The 21,154-nt window shown below is 39.3% G+C and overlaps 1 protein-coding gene across 1 annotated transcript; it reads left to right on the forward strand.

Moving 5' to 3' along the window:
* The first annotated feature begins 646 nt into the window (after positions 1-646).
* Positions 647-4,501, forward strand: LOC131006814 (ribosome biogenesis protein BRX1 homolog 2-like). Its single transcript, XM_057933964.1, has 9 exons — positions 647-946; positions 2,125-2,346; positions 2,566-2,707; positions 2,793-2,871; positions 2,987-3,111; positions 3,458-3,559; positions 3,750-3,821; positions 3,884-3,982; positions 4,161-4,501. Exons 2-9 carry the CDS (start codon positions 2,150-2,152, stop codon positions 4,290-4,292), a joined length of 948 nt encoding a protein of 315 aa, XP_057789947.1. The 5' UTR covers positions 647-946; positions 2,125-2,149; the 3' UTR covers positions 4,293-4,501.
* Positions 4,502-21,154: the final 16,653 nt, after the last annotated feature.

Consider the following 21,154-nt stretch of genomic DNA (forward strand, 5'->3'; position numbering starts at 1 on the left):
ATTTAATTAGGAAAAAATTACTTAATTTTTTTCTTTGAAAAAAATAGAATCTGTCCTTTTAAATTAATAAATAGTCAAGTTTTTAAATTTTAAAAATCTTATAATACTATTCATGCAGCCTATTTAATTAGGAATTTTTAAGTTGTACTTTTATGAATTAGATCATGTTTATTTTTAATTGTATAGATAAAATATATCAATCAATTAATTAATTAATTAATATTGTTTGTAAGTGAAGATGAATAATTGAATTTTCATTACTACTTTCCCAAAAAATTACTAATAAATTAGGTGCATGCATCTTCAATAATAAAATTGAAATTGTACAGTTTATTGTCATTCATAGTCCATGATTTAAAAGAATACTCATTCTTCAATTAATACTCATTTTTCAATTTTACCTATATCGAGCTCTGTATTAGAGTAACCTAGACAAAATGTATTTAGTTAGGAAAATCTAACCAACCTCATAATATTTTGTTTTGTCTTTAACAATATTGAGATCCCACCATACTTGAGGCTTGGAGCTATTGAATTTGGAGAACTCAAAAAAATATATGCCAATTCTGGCCCGTAAACTTTTTTTTATTTGAAGTCACAAAAAGCCCAACTAAAATAAAAAGAAACAAACCTAAAATCCAAACAAGTAAAACCTAGCCGTTTCTTTGTTCTCACTCTCGTCTCCTCCCTCTCTCTGCCATCGCACGCTCTCGGTCTCTTTCACTTTCTTTCTCGTCTTCGGCCTCTCATTGCAGCCGCCGTCGCCGGCTCCCGCGTCTCCCAGTCTCCCTCATCTCCTCATCTTTCGATGCACCGCCGCCCTCGCTAACTCGCCCGGCCTTCCCCGTCGCCGGCTTGCCCAACCCCCTCGTCTCTCAGTCTCCCTCGCCGCCGACTCGCCCTGCCTCCTCCGTCCTGCGTTCGCAGCAGTAGCCTCTGTCCAACAGGTAAATATTGCTGCAACATGAAAAGTTTTTACTTGAGAGCAACATTTTGAATCTATGCTCTTTTAAAGCAATTTCCACTCTGGCAACTAACAGTATGGATTTAATTATGAAGAAAACAATAGATGCTATCAAAAAGAAAAGTAAGAAAAAAAAATCGGAAAAACAGAGAGAATTATTACAAATGTAAAATTGCAGAAAGGAAAGTTGAGAAATTAATAGCTAATGAGCTGCGAAATTAATAGCTAATGAGCTGCTATTTATAGATTGTAAAAACAATTGGCAGATTCAAATTCAAATTTAGGCTTCACGAATTCGAGCCAAAACTGCTTCAATGCGATTACCCAATCCATTGGGCTAAAGAATGTGACATTCGGCGGGAAACCGCTCCCTCAAAAATCTATGCTTTAATATTAGTATATATAGATTTTTAGTTAACATAATAATGAGCTACTAGCCTACTACTAAATTATCCTGAAATCAGGCAGTTGAAGCTGGCCATTGTTTTTCGTACAATTTTCTATGTTGATTGTAGTGATGGCTTCAAATTTTACTGGTATCCTCTTTTAATTTTTCATTAAGTCCAAGTTGATTTTATATGCTGAAGTTTTCCTTTTTGCCCTTAGATGCTTCATTGCTTGAGCCAACAAAACTTTATTTTATATAAATAAAAGTTTGGTTTTGGTTCCAAACTTTATTTATTTATTTTTGAATTAATACTGTTTTATATAGGATTTTCTATGTTTCTTGGTCTTTTGATTGATATTTTCATTTTATTTTTGTTTAATCTCGATGTAAAATTCATGATTTATCTGGTGATTGTTATTTAGAAAAGAAAATTAGTTGTGTTAACTAATGTTGTGTCTTGATTTGAGGCACTAAGCACTAGGAATTCTACATGTAGGTTGTAGTTTTTCATATGATTAAGCACCTTATTCGTATCAACTATTTGTTTCTTTAAACCAAGTGTTTCTTTAAAAATAATTCTCACGTCACATTTTAAAAAATGTGAATTTCTTTTTGATGATAAGCTATAAATTTGTTGTAAAAACAAATTTGTAGCAACCACAATAACAAAATCCCTCTTCTGCTAGGGTTTTATGGTTTAACATCAGTTTTATATTCACCTCTTCTTCAATCTCTAACCAGTTTGGCATTTGAAATTTTATAATTGTGCTTTGTTGTTGGAGTTTAATTAAATTGGAATGGGGAAGAAGAGAAAGCACAGCGAAACCAATGCGGCGGAGAATGAGAAGAAGGAAGAAATCGCGCCGGAACGGCCGAAAAGAACGCTTTTCGGATTTAAAACCAGTCCTCAAGATATAAAGGAGAATGATACTACCCCTTTCTTCCGGAATAAAGAGAAAGTTTTGGTTACTTGTTCTCGCCGCATTAGTTACAGGTTCATTTTCTATTATTTGCAGTATTCGATGTTTTGAGCTTGTTAATTTTGGCGTTACACCTACAAATTAGGTTGCTAGTATCATGTTTCTATTTGATTACTTTTTTTATAGGAAATGTTAAATGGGTGATTTTAGGTATTGGCATTTATTCAGTTGGTTAGTATTATGTGGATATTTGATTACTCTTTTCATTGGATTTGTTGGTTGGATGATTTTAGGTATCGGCATTTGATGTTGAACTTAGTTGATTTATTGCCTCATTGTAAGAAAGATAACAAGGTTGAGTCCAAGGGGAGCAAAGGCACCGATCTGAACGAGCTTGTCGAGCTCAGGAGCTGCTCGTCTTGCTTGTTTTTTGAGGTACTCTGAGTTTCTGAACTTATCTTGAAATAGTGTTTGGTAGAAACATCAATCGTGATGTAGGTGCAATGCGTGCTCTCTGCAGTGCAGGAAAGGCAAAGACCTCTACTTATGGATGTCTAAGTGCCCCAATGGTCCCTCTGTCAAGTTTTTGGTTAATGCAGGTATGTCTGGTTACAGTTGTTGTGGCTTTCAGATATTTGACTCTCCCTGCCCCAAACATTTCCTCTGCCTTTTAGATTGGTCGTAATTATGTTTATCATGTATATATGTCTGAAGTGCACACAATGGAGGAACTGAAACTTACTGGAAATCATCTCAAGGGGTCACGTCCCATCCTGACTTTTTCGTCCAACTTCGACAAAAAACCTCATTTCCAGCTTTTAAAGGAGATGATTACTCAGGTAGGTCTTCTTGTAAGCACGGCCTTGTTTATGCATGTCTTGTCCTTTTTTTTAAGATAGATGTTGAATTAGACATGAATGATATCAGAAAACTAGCTTAAAAACATGTCATAGTGTATACCAAACGATACCTCATTTAGTATTTTCACATTGTAAGTGGAATAATCTAATGCTACAATGTTGATGGAGTACACATTGATTACTTTTAGAATTGCCTAAAAATGTTACTATAATTTAAATTTCTTGCCTATTCCTTGTGTTTATTGCATGCTGTCATGAGTTTCTTACCATCTTTATATATTGATTTATGGTTTCAACTTTCTATATGTTTCTTTGTATTATTCAGATATTTGCCACACCAAAGGATCACAGGAAATCTAAACCATACCATGACCATGTATTTGTTTTCTCAATTGCTGATGACCACATATGGTTCCGGAATTACCAGGTTTGCAATGTTGTATAAGTAAATCACTAGATTTTTATAACATCAAAGTGTTAAGCTTAAAGCAATGAAGGGGGCTATCTGTGACTAGCTGCAATTATGTTGGCCATAGTGCTTGGTGCGGCAAATCTTTTAGTTTATTAGAATTTCTCCATGAGAAGAATTTACATTAGCATTCATTTTTCTTAAGCAGATATCATCTGGCCATACTGGTACTGCACAAAAGTTAGACCGTGGAGACTTGGAAAAGATGACGTTGGTTGAGGTTTGTGCTATGAACCTAGTGTTTACATTCAAAATGTTTGTATTAACATATTTCTTGTGCAGGTTGGTCCAAGGTTCTGCCTAAACCCAATTAAGATATTTAGTGGCAGCTTTGGCGGCCCAACATTGTATGAGAATCCTTTCTATGTTTCACCCAACACGGTTAGTTCTTGACATTTGTAGTATTTTTTCATGGTTCCGCCTTACAATTCAAATCTCATTTCATTTTCCCTCTTCTTGTGCTGCTAAAGGTGAAAATATTGCTTTGCATGGATGGTCAAATTTGAATCATAATCAAATGAAATCTTATAATTAATTCTTTCCCTATATTTGTCACCAGATTCGCTCTATGGAGAAAAGGCAGAAGGCTGGGAAATATGCAAAGAAGGTTAAAGCCAAAACTAGGAAGAGGATGCATGAGCTGGAAAATCCCCTCGAAGTCGATGAGTTTGCTGATATGTGGAAGAAGTAACAAAGCTAATAACGTCAACTTGTCTTTTTATTTGCCTTGCTATAGTGAAAATTTAGTTACCACCACACAACAGGAAGAGATGAGTGAAATGTTGTTTGATTGTTTAGTTGCATTTGGTACCATTGATCATCGAATCATCGACATGTTCAAATATGTATCCTATCTTGATTTCATTTGGTTCAATAGAAACTGTATTTTTGCTTGTGGCTTTAACCCTCTTTCTCTACTACATTTTCATTCTTTACCTTTAAAAAATGACCGAAGGGTTCGATGATACTTCGTCGTCTTCGTCCGACGGGGTAGCGCAAGAGATCATCAATGAGATCGAGTTGCACAAACAATTGATTGCTCAAATGTACATTCAACCGGAGCCGGAATAGTTATTTTAGAATATGTTTTTAAATTTTTAAGATTTATGTAATTAATGCAATTTAAATTTGAAGTAAATTGTGTTATTTAAATTTGTGCAAATAATTTAAATGAAAAATACAAAAATCAAAGCTAAAAAGATGAAGTAAGCTATCAAGTTACCCCACTGTGGCCTCTTTACTCATTGTGATCTCCCTTCTATCAAGTAAGCTTTCAAGTCACCCCCACTGTGGATGCTCTTCTGAAAATAATCTCATGTGAAACTTAAGAAACTTGATTCGAGATTCAAATTGTATTAATTTATTTAGTAATTTGATTGATAAATTTTCATAAAAATCAATGTGTATCCAAATTTTATTTTTAGAAATATATACAAATATATTATTTTATAACTAAATGAAATAGAATAAATAATTTACTTAATCACACCAATTTATTTTTTTAAATTAAATTACTTAAATTATGTATTTAATTAAATAAATTTGGTCAAATTGAATTGACAAAGCAATTCGAATTCTATTAATCTCAATCATGCCGCAAATTAAATGTAAATTTTAATTTGGAGAGCAAGAGCTTCTTCATGTATAGGATTTATTTTGGTGAAATCTTATTTTTTTTAAAAATCAATGTGAAATGAGGTGATTTATATGAATTCTTCATCCGATTGAGATTATTATAAATTTGATAGAGGATTAAAGATTTCAAATACTATATTTTAACATCATATCATTTATTGTTCTTTATCTAAATTATTTATTTATGCATTACTAAGGTGGTTAATAAACGATGGAGTGATGAAGTGGAGGCGGATGAGGCCCGCTCCATGCAATTTTCTTAAGGCCATGAATATTATCGCTTGGAACGTCCGTGGGTTTACGGATGAATCGAAGCGTTTATTGAAAGAGCATTGTTGTTCTTTTTCCCCCATGATTATTGGCTTGATCGAGCCCAAGATTAGACTTCATAAGGTTCGTCAGAGCTTCTGGTTGTCGATTAACATGGTGCCGCGTCATCAGAATTGCAGGCTTCTTAGACGTCCTAATATCTGGTTAGTCGTGCATCCTTCTGTGACCACCACTATTATTCATTCCTCTGAGCAAGCCATTGTGGCGGATTGTATCTGGCAGTCGAGGATTTTCAGAGTTGCTATTGTTCATGGCGCTAATGATCAGGTGACCCGTCGCTTATTATGGGCGGATCTTCTTTCGGTGGTGGATAGAAACACGGTTTGTATCGGGGACTTTAATGCTGTGGAGGGGGCTCATGAGCGTATTAGCATGGTGGCCCCAAGTAGAAGCTCTTGCCGTGAGTTCTGTAAGTTTATTGAAGACGCTGAGTTCATTGAGTCGCCTTCGACTAGGCTGTTCTTTACCTGGTCTGGGCGTCGCTTTCTGCCCCGGCATATTGAGTCAAGATTGGATAGAGCTATTTTCTCTTCAGGTTTCGCTGATATGTGGGCTGAGATTATCACTCATGCTTTGCCTAGACTGACTTCGGATCATTCGCCTTTAGTTTTTCAATGTCGAGAGGCGGCTCCTCAGGAGAAGCGATCGTTCAGGTTTCTTAACATGTGGGTGATGCACCCAGACTTCCAAAACTTGGTCCAAAGTTCTTGGTCTGGTGATGTGGACGTCAGGTGTCCTATATTCAAGGTTATGGCGAAACTGAGAAGACTACGTGCTGATCTCAAAACCTGAAATCGAACTGTGTTTGGCAATGTGGATGCTCAGATTGTGGCTAATGAGGCCGCGCTCCTGGAAGTTCAGCAGCGCATCTCCCAGCATGGTTACTCGGACTCGAATTTTGATGAGGAGATAGAGGCTCAGGCGCGCTTAAACATCATTCTGGAAAGAAAAAACAGTTTATTGCATCAGAAAAGTAGAGTGAAGTGGCTGACGGATGGGGATCGTAATACTTCCTTTTTTCATCGGCTTATCAAATTCAGGAAATCGAAGCATCGTTTGGATCATTTGTGTATTGGGGAGCACATTTCGAGTGACAAAGACGATATCAAAAATCATATATTATTGACTTCTTTTCCAATCTCTTCAGAGAGGAGGGTCCGAGTAGAGATGACAGGACCATGTTGGAAGCTATCATTGATCATAGTGTCACTGAGGAGCAGAACGCTAATTTGATCCGGATCCCAGAGGATGAGAAGATAAAGGCTTCCGTGTTTGGGATGGACGCTTCTAGCGCCCCTGGCCCGGATGGGTTTTCGGGCCGTTTTTATCAGAACTGTTGGAGTATCATCAAAGCTGATATTTGTCTCGCTGTTCGTTCCTTCTTCTTACATTCTTATCTTCCGGCCGGCTGTAATGCCAGCACGTTGATTTTGATTCCTAAGAAGGACCATGTTGATACGGTGACCGATCTACGCCCTATCATTCTCTCGAATTTTTTCTTTAAGATTATCTCCAAGATTTTGGCTACCAGATTGAGTGCGGTGGCGGCGGTCTGTGTCTTTCCTAATCAGTTTGGCTTTATCAGTGGCCGCTCTATTCATGATTGCATTGTGCTGGGCTCGGAGGGTTTTAATTGCATGAATAGAACTGGTCGTCGCTCGAATTTTGCATGCAAGATCGACATTCGCAAAGCTTTTGATACGATGAGTTGGGGGTTCATTTTGCAGGTGTTGCAAGTGAACGGTTTTCACGAGACCTTTATCAGATGGATTTTTGTGATCTTTACTTCGGCTCGCATCTCTATTCTTTATAATGGTCAGTTGAGTGGCTACTTCGCGTGTTCCCGGGGTGTTCGGCAGGGAGACCCCCTTTCCCTATTTTATTTGGCATTGCTGAGGATGTTCTTAGCCATCTTCTCCCGATCTGTGTGCAGTCGCGGCACCTGGTGCCAATGGATTTCTGCCGAGGATCTCACTTCCCCACTCATCTTTTATATGCCAATGATATCCTCATTTTCTGCAAGGCTTCGGTTAAGAATGCCCAAAAGATCAAAGAAATCTTGAATCTTTATGGTGAGTTGTCGGGTCAGATCTGCAATCAGTCAAAGTCTCATGTTTTCTTCTCGTCCAGGGTGGCGACCTCCATGAGAAATAATATTAAGAGGGAACTTGGGTTTGCTATCGGAAGCTTGCCTGTTACGTACCTTGGAGTTCCTTTGTTCACGGGTCGGCTTCGAGCGTCCTATTTTATGGCTATTTATGACAAAATTGTCAACAAATTCGCAAGATGGAAAGGGCTGCACCTCTCTATGGCAGGACGTCTTTGCTTGGTTCGTTCTGTAATTCAAAGTTCGGTTACTCATTCCATGATGATCTATAGATGGCCGAAATCTCTTATTTATAATCTGGACAAGAGGTGTCGCAATTTCATTTGGACTGGGAGTGTGGACGTTAAGCCAACCTACCCGGTGAACTGGAATCGGATTTGTGCCCCTCGCGCGGAAGGGGGTTTAGGGGTTCGGCCTTTCTCTACGATGAACAAGAGTTACTTGATGAAAATGGCGTGGCGCATGGTTCAAGGAAAAGATTTTGCTTTCGCTTTATTGAGCACTCGTTATCTCACTACTTTTGGTTATGCGAAGCATAATATCGCCTCTTCCCCGTTCTGGACGGGCATTCGGGAACATGTGAATCAACTTATTGATAATTCTTACTCTTATGTGGGCAAAGGGTCGACTACTTACTTTTGGAAAGATGACTGGTTGGGTTATAAGCTCGTTGATAAGCTGCGTATCCCAGCTTTTATGCATGACTTCCTCAATCAGGCGATTGATGACTATTTTTTTGATGGGGTTTGGCATTTCACAGAGGATTTTATTATTCACTGTTCGGATATTGTTGTGGATATTCTGCTCCTCCCCATCGGAGATGAGGACGATCAACGCTTCTGGAAATTGTCGCTCACTGGCGAGGTTTCGGCTGCTATGGCGTTTGCGGCCAATAGTCATTGCTTCCCCAAGGTGTGCTGGGGATGTTGGATATGGGAGAAGTTTATCCCGGAGCGCAGATCTCTACTTGCTTGGCGACTTATTCATAGGCGCTTACCTACACAAGATCTCTTGATTCGTCATGGCATGATGGTGGGGCCGAATAGATGCGCCCTCTGTGGTATGGAAGAAGAATCTATAAGCCATTTGTTTTGGAGCTGCTCGGCGGTTAAGCCGGCTTGGCAGGAGTTCTTGGAATGGTTTCATAAGACCGATTTTCTGCATCATGTGGACATTCACGATTTCCTGGTCACTGCTTGGAACGCACATATCAGCTCTTTGGTTTCTTCGTTCTGGAAAGCGGGGGTTATCAATATTTTATGGAAGATTTGGGATTGTCGTAATCAAATTATTTTTGAAGATAAAAACTTTTCTCCGAGGGATGTCAGCCGCTTTCTAAAGGTGGCTTTCAAAGAAATTGATGCTCATTTATCCAAAATTGGTACCTCCAATAATTCTTGGTCGGACTATCTAATCTTAAGAAGTATTGGGGTGGCCACTCGTGCGGCTCCTCCACCTGTTATGATCGAAGTTCATTGGTGGCCTCCGGTGGGACAATGGATGAAAGTTAATACGGATGGTTCTGCGATGGGAGCTCCGGGAAGTATTGCACCTGGAGGTGTTTTTAGGGATCATTGGGGCTAGGTTCGGGGTTGCTTCCACTTTAAAGGTGGAACGGGCTTCGCCTTTGAAGCGGAACTTCTTGCCGTGATTTATGCTATTACAATTACGCATCAAAGATGTTGGCTATGCTTGTTTACTGGCTATTGATTTGTATCCTTTAAAGTAAGAACTATGCATGGTGGACGAGCAACCAGAGACTCGAGTGGTTGTGCATTGGCTTGGGTAGCTACTTGTGCCCAAATATGTCAAGCCCATTCCACTCAAAATTAGACCTCCATTCCCAGAGAGGCTGGCCATGCATCGAAAAGAGGAGGAATGGACCAAGACGAAGGAAGCAAATTTGCCCCTCTCATCAACCATCTGCCATTACCATTTGCCCACATCAGAGACCACTGTGCCCACAGATGCTGAGTTGGAGAGTGATCATGCCCAGAATGGCGAGTCAAAGGTAGACCATGAAGAAGAGGGCCAAAAGGAGAGTAGCAATGCTACGCCGGAACTGCTACGCCCAGAGACATAAGCCATTTTTCCCACAAGACCACTTATCCGCTTGGACCAGAATGAAGAGTTTAGGCAAATGGTCCATCAAGATGCTGCAAAGTACAAGAAAAGGAAGAAGAAGGTTCATGACAAGTCCATACTTGCCAAGATTTTGAGGCTAAGCAAGCCACATGACCAAGCGATTCGTGTCAAGAAGTTTGAGCATGGTCGCAACATTCTTCTCTATGACCAAAACTAAGGGAAGGAACGTCGTGCCCGCGACGTTAACTGGGGCACTGGCCAGGAGGCAACCTGGCTTGTTTTTATTTTAGTTTCTTTTGTTTTCCTTTTGTTTAGTTTGTTGCTTTGAGGTGCCCTTTGAGGGGACCCTTTGTTCTTCCTCGAAGGGTGGTTGTGTATTTTTTGTGTACAGGTACAGGGGGCACAGGATAAGAGAAATGTGATTAGACCAGAGTGGAGTATGTCATGGGCAAGACCAGAGAGTCAGAGGGCAAATCCATCAGCCCAGAAGCCTCTGGTCAGAGCAACGCGACACACTATCTGCCCAGAACCCGCTGAACCAGTCTATTTGACCAGAATGATGACATCTCAAAAATCTTGGGCAAAATCCAAGAGACAATGATGGAGGTTCACACTGCCTAGAACGCCTGCTGTGCCCACGTAAGCTTCATATCCCCATCTTAGTGTCCCTTTTGTTTCCTCCCTTATTCTTTTTTTGTGTGTTTTGAGTCTTTTTTTTTGTGTCCTTTTGTGGTCCTCTTTGCTCTAACACTTTGCCTAAGGAAAAGTGTGTGAGTGGGGAAGGCCGGTTGTTGTTTGTATGTATGTAGTTTTTGTTTTTGTTTTAGCTTTGGTTTGTGTCTACCTCCTTTTTGACTCACTTTGGCTAAGGGAAAGTGTATGAGTGGGGAGACATTCCGTGTAGTTTTTCTGTGTCCGTCGGTTTGGGACCTCAACATTGACGCACTTTGCCCAGAGCAAAGTGTGTGAGTGTGGAAGCCTCTACGTTTTTTATTTTTTTTTGTTTCGTGTTTTTGGTCTAGCCGACATGATTAGGAATGATGAGTTGATTGGGTATGATGGATGAATTTGTTGTTGTGGATGATTTGAGTTGATTGTTTGAGCATGTCTTAGGATAGTGAGTATGACAGAATTGAGACTTTGAGCATACCTTGTGAGTTTTGAGCTTTAAATGCTAATATGCCCATAATAGCATGATTTTATTCTTGTGTGTTTTGGACATCCCAACTTGGCATTTTACTAGAACTTGCCTATACTCTTGTTGAGATCATTATGATTTGGTCTAAGTACTTAGACGATTTGGGCACAGTTTCTTTCACTTAGCCCACAAAGCCTAAAATGACCAACCCTACATCTATCCCTTTGCTAACCCCTTTGAGCTAAATGTTTTCTTTGATCTCACTTAAAATTATGCCATGAATAATAAGCCTACCTGGTCATATGAACTTAGGGCATAATGAGAAAAATGGGGAATGATGGAGTAGTAGATTCATAGGGGAATGACGTGTGTATTAAATGAAAAATGGGATAATTTTGCCCAAACATGAGAAAAACGTCAAAGTGAAAAAGAGAAAAGAAAAAAAAAGAAAAAAATAAAAAGAAAAAAAATGTGTTTGAGTTGTATGTGTGCTGTGGCCCGTGAGAATGGCAAGGAGATGAGTGAAAATTGGGGCATTACTTTGCCCAGAATTAAGTTCAATATGACCTTAGCCCAGAGCCTAATATTTCCTACCCTATGCCCAAAGCCACGTTACAACCAAAACAAAGACCTAGTTATAAGTTCTTCAAACCAATCTAAAAAGGATGGAGACGTTAGACGCTAGGCAAGCCTATGGTACGACCATGTTGGGGATGTTATGAGCGTAAACACTTTTCTCAAACACGGAGTGATGAGTGCTTGGTGAAGAACAACTCAAAATGCTCAATGTTTTGATCTTGACTCACTTGAGGGCATAATCTTGCTTTTGGTCAAACTGTTTGCATGCATTCATAAGTTTCTGTTTTGCCCATAATGCTTCTTAACTTGATCATGGCTGGTTGTTTGTATGTTTGTGTCTTTGTCTTTTTGTTTCTTGTTTTGGGCAGATTGCATTTACACGCTTGAGGACAATGCGTGTTTAAAGTGTGTGAGTGTGACGAGCCCATTTTTCGTGCTCTTTTTGTGTGTCTTTTAGGTCTGGATCGAGTCTTGTTTTCATGTGTTTTTGTGTCTTTTGTATTTGGGAGGACACATTTTGGGCATAAGGACAGGTGGATAGGATCTTGGCACAACAGGCTACATTCCGCAAAAGAGGCACAGATTTGACATCATTAATGGGCACAACAGTTGTACTCCTGTGCCCAGACCAAGTACCATGCGAGATTCAGTTGCGTTCCAAGGCACAGAAGCGAGACAAGATCAAAACATTGAGCAGAGATCCAGTTGCATTCCAGGGCACAACGGAAAAAGTTGGTGTTCACGGGCACAGCCGCAAGTCAGAGGTCGAATGAAATTTGAGCAGAAATATGAAGCTGACTTTGAGGCACAACCTGGCGTACAAGGGCACAACGCGCACCCATCAACATAAGGAAAGAAGAAGACGAATATTGACTTTCCTTACATAGGAGGATCTGCCCTGCTCTACTTACCAAACTTATGGGATGCATATCTGATGCGGGCAAAGCAAATATGGAAAGAAATCACAGCAACTTGGCTGCGCCCAGAAACCCTAAACATCGTGCCCAGAAACCCTAGCTGCTGTGCCCAGAAGCCCTAATCTACATGGATTTGGCCCAAAGGCCCACTGAATTCTCTAAATAAAGAAGTAGCCCCCCTGCGGCCAGAGGAGAATTGAAGGAATTGGAGACGAATTTTCACACACGATTTCCACATCCATTCTTCACTTTAGATTAGTTTGTTTGTATTTCTATTTTCAATGAGAGTCTAGCCAAGGAAGAAACAAGCCCTTTGGGCACTTTTTTATTTTATATATTATTTTTATTTGCTTTGGGCAAAGTTGGTGTTGCCCAAAGATTGCTTTTATTTTTGAACATCTATTTCAATTCAAGTATGTTTATTTCATTTATTTATTTTGTGTTATTTTATTTACTTATGTCTAGGTAATTGTTTTACTTGGTTTGGACCAAAAATCGAGTTAAGTATGAGCGAGTGAAATCGTGAGGTCGAAACGGGCACATGAGTTGTGCAGTCACATTCCCGAAGCATTTGGACTGATGCCAATACAAATTGGGCAAACCCAATGCTTTATTCCGGCCGGTACTGTTCTGGGCACGACCAAGTTACAAGTAGCAAGTGGAACCAATCATGAGGAAATTCGGCTCCACATAGTGCGACAAATGTGGGAAAGGTGATCGTATGTTCTCGGACATGCTTATGGGTCATTTGGGTCCGTCAGCCACATGAAGGGCGCGGATGAGGACGGGGTAGGTTACGCACGTGACGATTAAAAAAAAAGGGGCCCGACCTATTGGCTACTGTCCATAACCAAATATGTGAAGGCACAATGAAAATCCTTGAACCTATGAGCGATGACTGTGCCCAGACTTGACGAGACTATGCCCAAACCAAGTTCCTTTTATTTTTGATCTTTCTTTGTTTTATTTCAGGTTCTTTGTTTCCAGTGCTCTGACCAGGGCACAACCCAAGTGATTGATAGTGAAAGTTTGTGACAAGAGAGAAGAATACACCAACTCCTCGTGGGATCGACCCTATACTTACCGCTAGCGGAACCTAGCTGTGGGCATAGGAAAACTATAAATGCATTTGCACGGAGAGTTTCACCGCACAACGAACAAGACACAAAAGGAATCAATCTCCGTCAAATTGGTGCCGTTGCCGGGGAGTTGGATTTTTCAGTATTCGTCTCTCGATTTTGAGAGAAAGTTTTATTAGAAGAGTAAGTCCCGGCACGGCATCTCCGTTAAATTGGCACAGCATCTCCGTCAAATTGGCACAACATCTCCGTCAAATTGGTAGCTTCTATCCCTTTCTATCTATACATCCATATTAAAAAAAATACAAATGTTTGTATGTGTTTTCGATCAAATTTCTTTTTTCTTAGTAAAAAGTATTCTACTCAACTGAAATTCTATAAGTTAAATCAATAGCTTTACTAAATCTAATAAAAAAGAACAACCTTGAACAAAGTTTACAATTGATAGTTCAACAACATCTCATAAATGGATAATTGTTGTTAGAATTCGATTGTGATGTGTTTTCATGAGATTTCTTCTACTGCCAATTTATTCCAAAAGTAGTTGTACAAATTTATATTTTTTTCCTATAAATCTTGAATATACTCAAACCATTTTTTTGTGGCTTTTGCAGATTTGAAAGGATACACTTCCATGCTCTAGATCCAACTTTATATCTGTGGAGAAAATTCAGAAATATTACATATCACAGTTTTCTACTTTATTTATAAAGTAGAAAAAATATTGTAATAATTGATTAGTATTTGAGTTGTAATTGAGACTAATAGTAAATAGCCAAAAAAAACATTAAACAAAATAAAAATGAGATTATCACATGAAAACCATAAAAATAAAAATTAGAACAATAAAAAGTGAGAAATATAAATTAGAACAATCAAAAATAGAGAGAGAAAGTGTGCATAGAGAAAATTGGTCTGAAATGAATTGAGGATGCTATTTCAGGGACGGAGGGAGTATTAAATTATGACATTTTTAATGCAGTCTCAAATTTTGGGCCAGAAGTCACAAACTTTACCCAGCAGATAGGAAAGCTCGATATTCACTGAATAAAAGGCAGCTGATTTTGGCGGGAAACACATTCCCCTATAAATCTTTGCTTTAATATTAATATAGATAGATAGATATAGATATAGATATAAATATAGATACTGGGCTTTATATTTTTTCTTCTTATTCCTTTTCTTTAACTTCTTATTATTTGTTTTATTTCTTTTCAATCGATTACTTATAAAATATTTAATATAGATATCATATCAAAGATCACGATAATAGTTTTAATTTGATATATTTTATGTAAATATATGATTTAACATATAAAAATGGATTTTTTCATATTCAAATTTTCAAAAATTCTCTACTCTCTCATCTTTTTTGGATAAATTTATTTTTTATTTAGTATTTTTTTAACGTATTTTTTTTACTTTTCATAATATCACATTTTATAATTGTGAAATTTTCTTTACTTTTTCTTTAATTTTTTCAATATTTAATTCAAATATATTAAATTAAAATTAATTTCTATAAATATAAAAAAGTTAAAATAATACATTATTGAGCCCAATATCTTCATGATTTATAATTTTAGGGTTAAGTATCAATTTAGCCCCTAACGTAGAGGCCCCTGTAGCCAATACAACCCTATGCGCAGGGGTGTCTCAACTAAACCCCTAAGGTCCATGTTTTGCGTCAAGTAGACCCCTATGTTGTTTGATGTTTGGTCCATCTGGTAATCAATTTGCACCAATATGCAGATCTGAGTTTCAATAAAATTTTAAATATGTTTATTTTTCTGTGTTCAGGATTGGGGATTCAAGTCCTGTGGGACCAGAATCCATATTTTCTGGGACGGAGAGAGGCTGGGGTGGCGGCCCGAGAAGAAGTACAACAGCAACAGCGCCGGATCTGGGACGGTGGCCGCGCTGTCGGGCAGGATGTCACGACCGAACTTAATTAAGGATAATTAAGCCGGGAAATCATGACCAATGGTTGGAGATAAGAAGCGGGATAGAAAGGGGATGAACAAATGAATAATAAACAACGAAGAAACATACTTAAATATTAACAACGAAGGGAACATTTACAACGGAGTTAGAGTCGTGATGACTTAGTCAAACTAGTAAGTTCGGGTAGCTCCGACTTAGCCAAAAATAATATGAAATTCTTTTGAGTACGCAGCGGAAGAAGGTTCTGATTACATGTATGAAGACATGTACTCAAGAGTTCTTTAATACATATGACTTCAGACAAAAGGGATTTCCTGCTCGTCACTTCATCACCACCAGCTACTGCTCAACCTGCACATTTAGAAATACATGCAGGGCTGAGTACGAAAGTACTCAGTGGGTACATATGCCTATAGAAACTTGTATTGAAAACATAAATTGTCATGCCATCTTAACAGTACAGCAAGGGAGTTTTCGTGAAATAAGCCCAAGCTTACTAAATTCTTTTGTGATTCTTAAAGATCGACTGATCAGTCTAAGTTCTTCTTGTATTTTATCATATCTGAAGCTTGTGTGCCGGAGAGGTGGCCACCTCTCACGGACACCTGACCGGCCAACCCGTTAGATGACTCACGGCCCTGGGTGTACACTAGCCCTGGCAGGATAGCTATCAACTGCTCAGGACCCGAATTCGATTACTTTAACTGGCATTGCCTCATCAGATAGATATCATACTAAACTGAAACATTTTATGGCAAGACAATAACTGAGATAACTGAGATAACTTTTCGTTCATAGATTCTGTAATGAAATAACTTGCTTGAAAGTAACATTAAACTGATTTGATATATCTGAAACTAAACCCACCTGATTTGAGATCTTGGTGATTCGGTGATTCCTTGATTGATGGTTATTCCCGACCTTGACCTTGATTTCGAGAAAAACATAAGGTACTTACTCGGGGAAAATTCTCAGAATGAGAATGCATAAATAACCATGCATGAAACTGGTATGCATGAACTAATCCTCTGAGCGATAGTCGGGAATTCCTACTGTTAATCCTTGTTAAAAGATTTAGCTAACTCTCGTTTACCGCGGTCGAATAAATCTGTAATTCTTCCTTCCCCATCGGAACATTCTAAATTCGTAAAATAAAATAATCTCGCTCTTGTATTCGATAAATAGAATGAACTGACTCGGTTCATCCCATAAGTAACCCCGTAAGAATTTATCGGGCTTGACAGTAGAATATAATCACTAATGTAACTTCAATTAATTAATGGCTCAAAATAAGGTAGCCGATTAATTAAATAAAACAAGTGGCTTTAATGAAATAAACGATAACAGTCCATTTTAAATTATTTGGGCTTGAAGGAGATAGTAATAAGCTCATTAATTAAGGAGCTCAATAAGTAAATAAATCGGCCCAAATAAAGCAATAAATAGGCCCGACGAATTTATTTGGGATTCGGAATAAAAAGTCTATCACAAACTACACATCAGCCCAAAACATTAAAATAATTAAAAGCCCAAATGGAAATAAATCATCCAGCCCAACTCTTTTAAAAAATTTAAAGCCCAAAATCAATTAAAAGGTGAGGCCCAAAACATTAAAATAATTAAAAGAAAAGCCCATACTGAAAAATAATCAAAACCCATCCTCCCACTAATTCTCGGCTATCTCTTTCTCTCCAAGCAGAACACGTTCTCTCTCTCTTTCAACTCAAAGGCCGAAGCTCTCTCTTCTTTTTTTCTCAAGGCCGACGCTCGGCCTCTTCTTTTTCGGCCAGCCAGCTGTCGCCTGCCACCACCGGCGTTGGCTATTGAAGCGTCTAACCCCGGCGCTGTCCTCTACCTTCATCGCATAGCCCAAAATCGAGCCCTAGACTAATCTGGTAGGTCGCCGCCGCTGTCACGCCTTTGCCTGGAATCCGGCGAATCAGCCTGCGCCGGTCGCGCCCGCCTCTCTTTCTTCGTCCCCATCGTGAATGGGAAATCGAAAGCCCTAGCCCACCCCCCTGAAGTTTCAAACCGGGCGTTCTCCTTCAAAATACGATCGGCCCTCCCTTCTCAACTCCGGTCGGCTCCTCTTTCTTCGGTCGGCGTCGTGGCTATTCTGATGCGGCGAGACGATGAGAGTTCGCCGCCTTCTCCCTCCGTTCCGGCTGTTGGGTTTCGGCAGACGCTTGGGCAGTCGGCCCCTTTTTCCCAAAGCTAAGTCTTACTTTCTCAACTCCAATCAATGTTCTGGTTTCTGAGGGTGTGGGTTCTCGTGATTACTACTCTAGAGTACAGTGAGTGAAGTATAAATCTTCCTGATGTAAAGCATCTCATGGCTATTTGAGGTAGATGAACTGTGATTATGCTAAATATTGATGCGAACTGAATTGAATATTCAAGATAGTAGAATACCTTGAATGTGTTCGAACTGATTACTTGCTGTTGGAGTTGAAAGGAATGGGTAATAACTGAAATGAATTGAAGGTGCCGATGCTTAATGAATGAAGGAGACTTTGGACTGAAATGGTAGAGTTAAAGTATAAAACTCACCGTGAAGTTGCTTCGTTTGATTGATGAACTATTTGCTGAACTTGAGTAGTTTTAACTAGGGAGATAACTGAAATGAATTGGTCCTTCTGTTAATGCAGGTGAACTTTGATGAAAAGAGATGAAATTATTGAAGCCAAGCTTTACCTTGAGAGCTTTGGTAGAAACATGGGGGCTGTTCTTCAAGTTTCCGCTGGAGTGAACTGAGAGTGAAGAAATAACATTTGCTGGCTGGGTGGGTATTAATAGAAGAATATATTGCTGCATACTTGAGTATACTAGGGAAATGAGCAGAGATAGGGTGGCTGGAGGTAGAGGCTGGAGGGAACCGAGCAGCCATGGAAGGTGGCTGGAAGCTTTTGTTGAAGGTGGATGAGATGGGAGTGCAGAGGGGTGGTCGGCTGATGCTCCTGCTGATGCTTCTGCACTCCACTTTTACCTTTCTCTCTCTTTGACTTTTGTGTTCCAAACATGAGAGGTGGGCCATGTAAGTCCCATCTTGTAATATACTACGAATTTCCCGGGCTGGGAACTAATCTGTAATCTGTAAACTGTAAATAAAATACTGGTTCGAGTTTCTAAACATCGCGTTTCTGCATTCGTTTAATATCTGCTTTCTTGTCTGCTAAAAACGATAAACTGTAATATACCTAAATTAAATCTGTGGATTAAATCTGCAAACTTGGAAATAATTCCAAGACTTCTAGTGGCACTAATAAAATATAACTGCATCTGCTTTTCAATTAGTAAATAACATGACTTCGCTAAGTCAGTTATAACTTGGAAATAATTACTAAATGGTTCGATAATTCTCATCGCGATTTGCTCATGCGATACAAAAGCATAAAGCTAAAATAATAACTCCGTCTGATAATTAAATCAGGATCATAAGCTGAATTCTAATAAACTGTCAACTGGATTCCATTCACTAAAAGATGCGATTTTAATATCGCGATACTGGATAATAATAATAATAATAATAATAATAATAATAATAATAATAATAATAATAATAATAATAATAATAATAATAATAATAATAATAATAATTAAAAGAGCGGGTCACTACAAACTACCCCTCTTAACAAAATTTCGTCCCGAAATTTGATAAACTCCACTAAAACAATTCGGGGTATTTCTCTTTCATCTTGTCCTCAAGTTCCCACGTAGCTTCTTCTTGTCCGTGATGTCTCCATAAGACTTTCACCGATGTGATTGCCTTATTTCTGAGTTGTTGCACTTTTCGATCCAGAATGGCTTCGGGTCTTTCTTCATAGCTCAATTCTGGGCTAAGAATCATCTCTTCATGGTGGATCACATGCTTCGGATCGAAAACGTATTTTCTGAGTTGTGACACGTGGAAGATATTATGAACGTTTCCAAAGCTTGGCGGTAACGCCAACCTGTAAGCTACTGGACCTATCCTCTCTAGGATTTCATATGGTCCTACAAACCGGGGCTTAAGCTTTCCTTTGACACCAAACCTAGTTATCCCCTTGGAGGGAGATACTTTCAGGAAGACCTTGTTTCCTAATTTAAACTGTAACTCGGTTCGGCGTGCATCAGCGTAAGATTTCTGTCTATCTTGCGCCTCCTTTATTCGGCCTCGGATCTGGCGAACTATCTCAATCATCTCATTGACCGCATCTGGTCCTAAAATCTTCATTTCACCCACTTCATCCCAATAAAGCGGTGATCTACATTTTCTTCCATACAATGCCTCATATGGTGCCATATCGATGGTCGCCTGGTAACTGTTATTATAGGCAAATTCAATCAACGGTAGCACTGCTTCCCAACTTCCACCCCTGTCTAACACCACTGTCCTCAACATATCTTCGAGGGTCTGAATTGTCCTTTCAGACTGCCCGTCTGTCTGCGGGTGGAAGGCGGTGCTAAAATTCAGTCTCGTGCCTAACTCCTTCTGTAAGCTCATCCAAAATCTAGATGTGAACTTCGAGTCTCGATCTGATGTGATTGACACGGGTACACCGTGTAAGCGTACAATCTCCCTGACATACAGCTGGGCTAGCTTATCTGCTCCGTATGTGATCGGTATCGGTATGAAATGGGCACACTTCGTGAGTCGATCCACTATTACCCAAATTGCAGTGTTTCCTTTCTTTGTTCTGGGCAGACTAGTCACGAAATCCATTGCAATGTGTTTCCACTTCCATTCCGGAATTTCTAAAGGTTGCAACTTTCCACATGGCCTTTGGTGTAAAGCCTTCACTTGCTGGCATGCTAGGCATCTCTCTACAAATGATGCTATGTCTCGTTTAATGCCTTCCCACCAAAAATACTTCTTCAGATCTTGGTACATCTTAGTGCTACCTGGGTGGGCAGTATAAGGGGTATCGTGAGCTTCACTCATGATTTTATCTTTAAGCTCCTCATCGTGGGGAATACATATTCTTTCCTCAAAGAAGATAGCATTATCCGATGCTTCCCTATAGTTCTTGAGGTCTCCTTTCCTTATTGCTTCTCGAAGTTCTTCCATTTTCTCGTCCTTTCTTTGTGCTTCTATTATCATTTTCCTCAAGTCGGGTATCGTTGCAACAACGCTCGCTATCGTTCCCGGTGGTTTAACCACTTCTATGCTCATTTTTCCAAACTCCTTGATGAGCTCATTCTTTTGGGTGACGAGATATCCCAACCTAGATTGAGTCTTACAGCTCAATGCATCAGCTACTACATTGGCCTTACCCGGGTGGTAGTTAATACCGCAGTCATAATCCTTCACTAGTTCGAGCCATCTTCTTTGTCTCATGTTAAGGTCCTTTTGCTCGAAAAAGTACTTCAGGCTTTTGTGATCCGTGAATATTTCACACCTGACTCCATATAGGTGGTGTCTCCAAATCTTCAGTGCATGCACTACTGCGGCTAATTCCAGATCATGGGTTGGGTAATTCAGTTCATGTGGCCTTAACTGCCGTGATGCGTATGCTATTACCTTCCCTTCTTGCATTAGCACGCAACCAAGTCCGTTCTTGGACGCGTCCGTGTAGATCACGTATTCCTTATCGGCTGTTGGGACTGCTAACACTGGTGCAGTAGTCAATTTTTCCTTAAGTTCTTGGAAACTCTTCTCGCACTCTTCTGTCCAAGAATACTTTATCCCTTTCCTGAGCAATTGCGTCATTGGTCTGGCGATTTTGGAAAATCCTTCTATGAACCTCCGATAGTATCCTG

The sequence above is a fragment of the Salvia miltiorrhiza genome, chromosome 1 (genome assembly GCF_028751815.1).
Source record: "Salvia miltiorrhiza cultivar Shanhuang (shh) chromosome 1, IMPLAD_Smil_shh, whole genome shotgun sequence".
Classification (NCBI taxonomy): domain Eukaryota; kingdom Viridiplantae; phylum Streptophyta; class Magnoliopsida; order Lamiales; family Lamiaceae; genus Salvia; species Salvia miltiorrhiza.

What these genes read in the sequence shown, in the direction of transcription:
- LOC131006814 (XM_057933964.1), top strand. Translation starts at nt 2,150, where the DNA reads ATGGGGAAGAAGAGAAAGCACAGCGAAACCAATGCGGCGGAGAATGAG. An exon ending in TCTCGCCGCATTAGTTACAG is followed by an intron (nt 2,347 to 2,565) that starts GTTCATTTTCTA and finishes GGATGATTTTAG; the next exon opens with GTATCGGCATTTGATGTTGA. An exon ending in TAAAGGAGATGATTACTCAG is followed by an intron (nt 3,112 to 3,457) that starts GTAGGTCTTCTT and finishes TGTATTATTCAG; the next exon opens with ATATTTGCCACACCAAAGGA.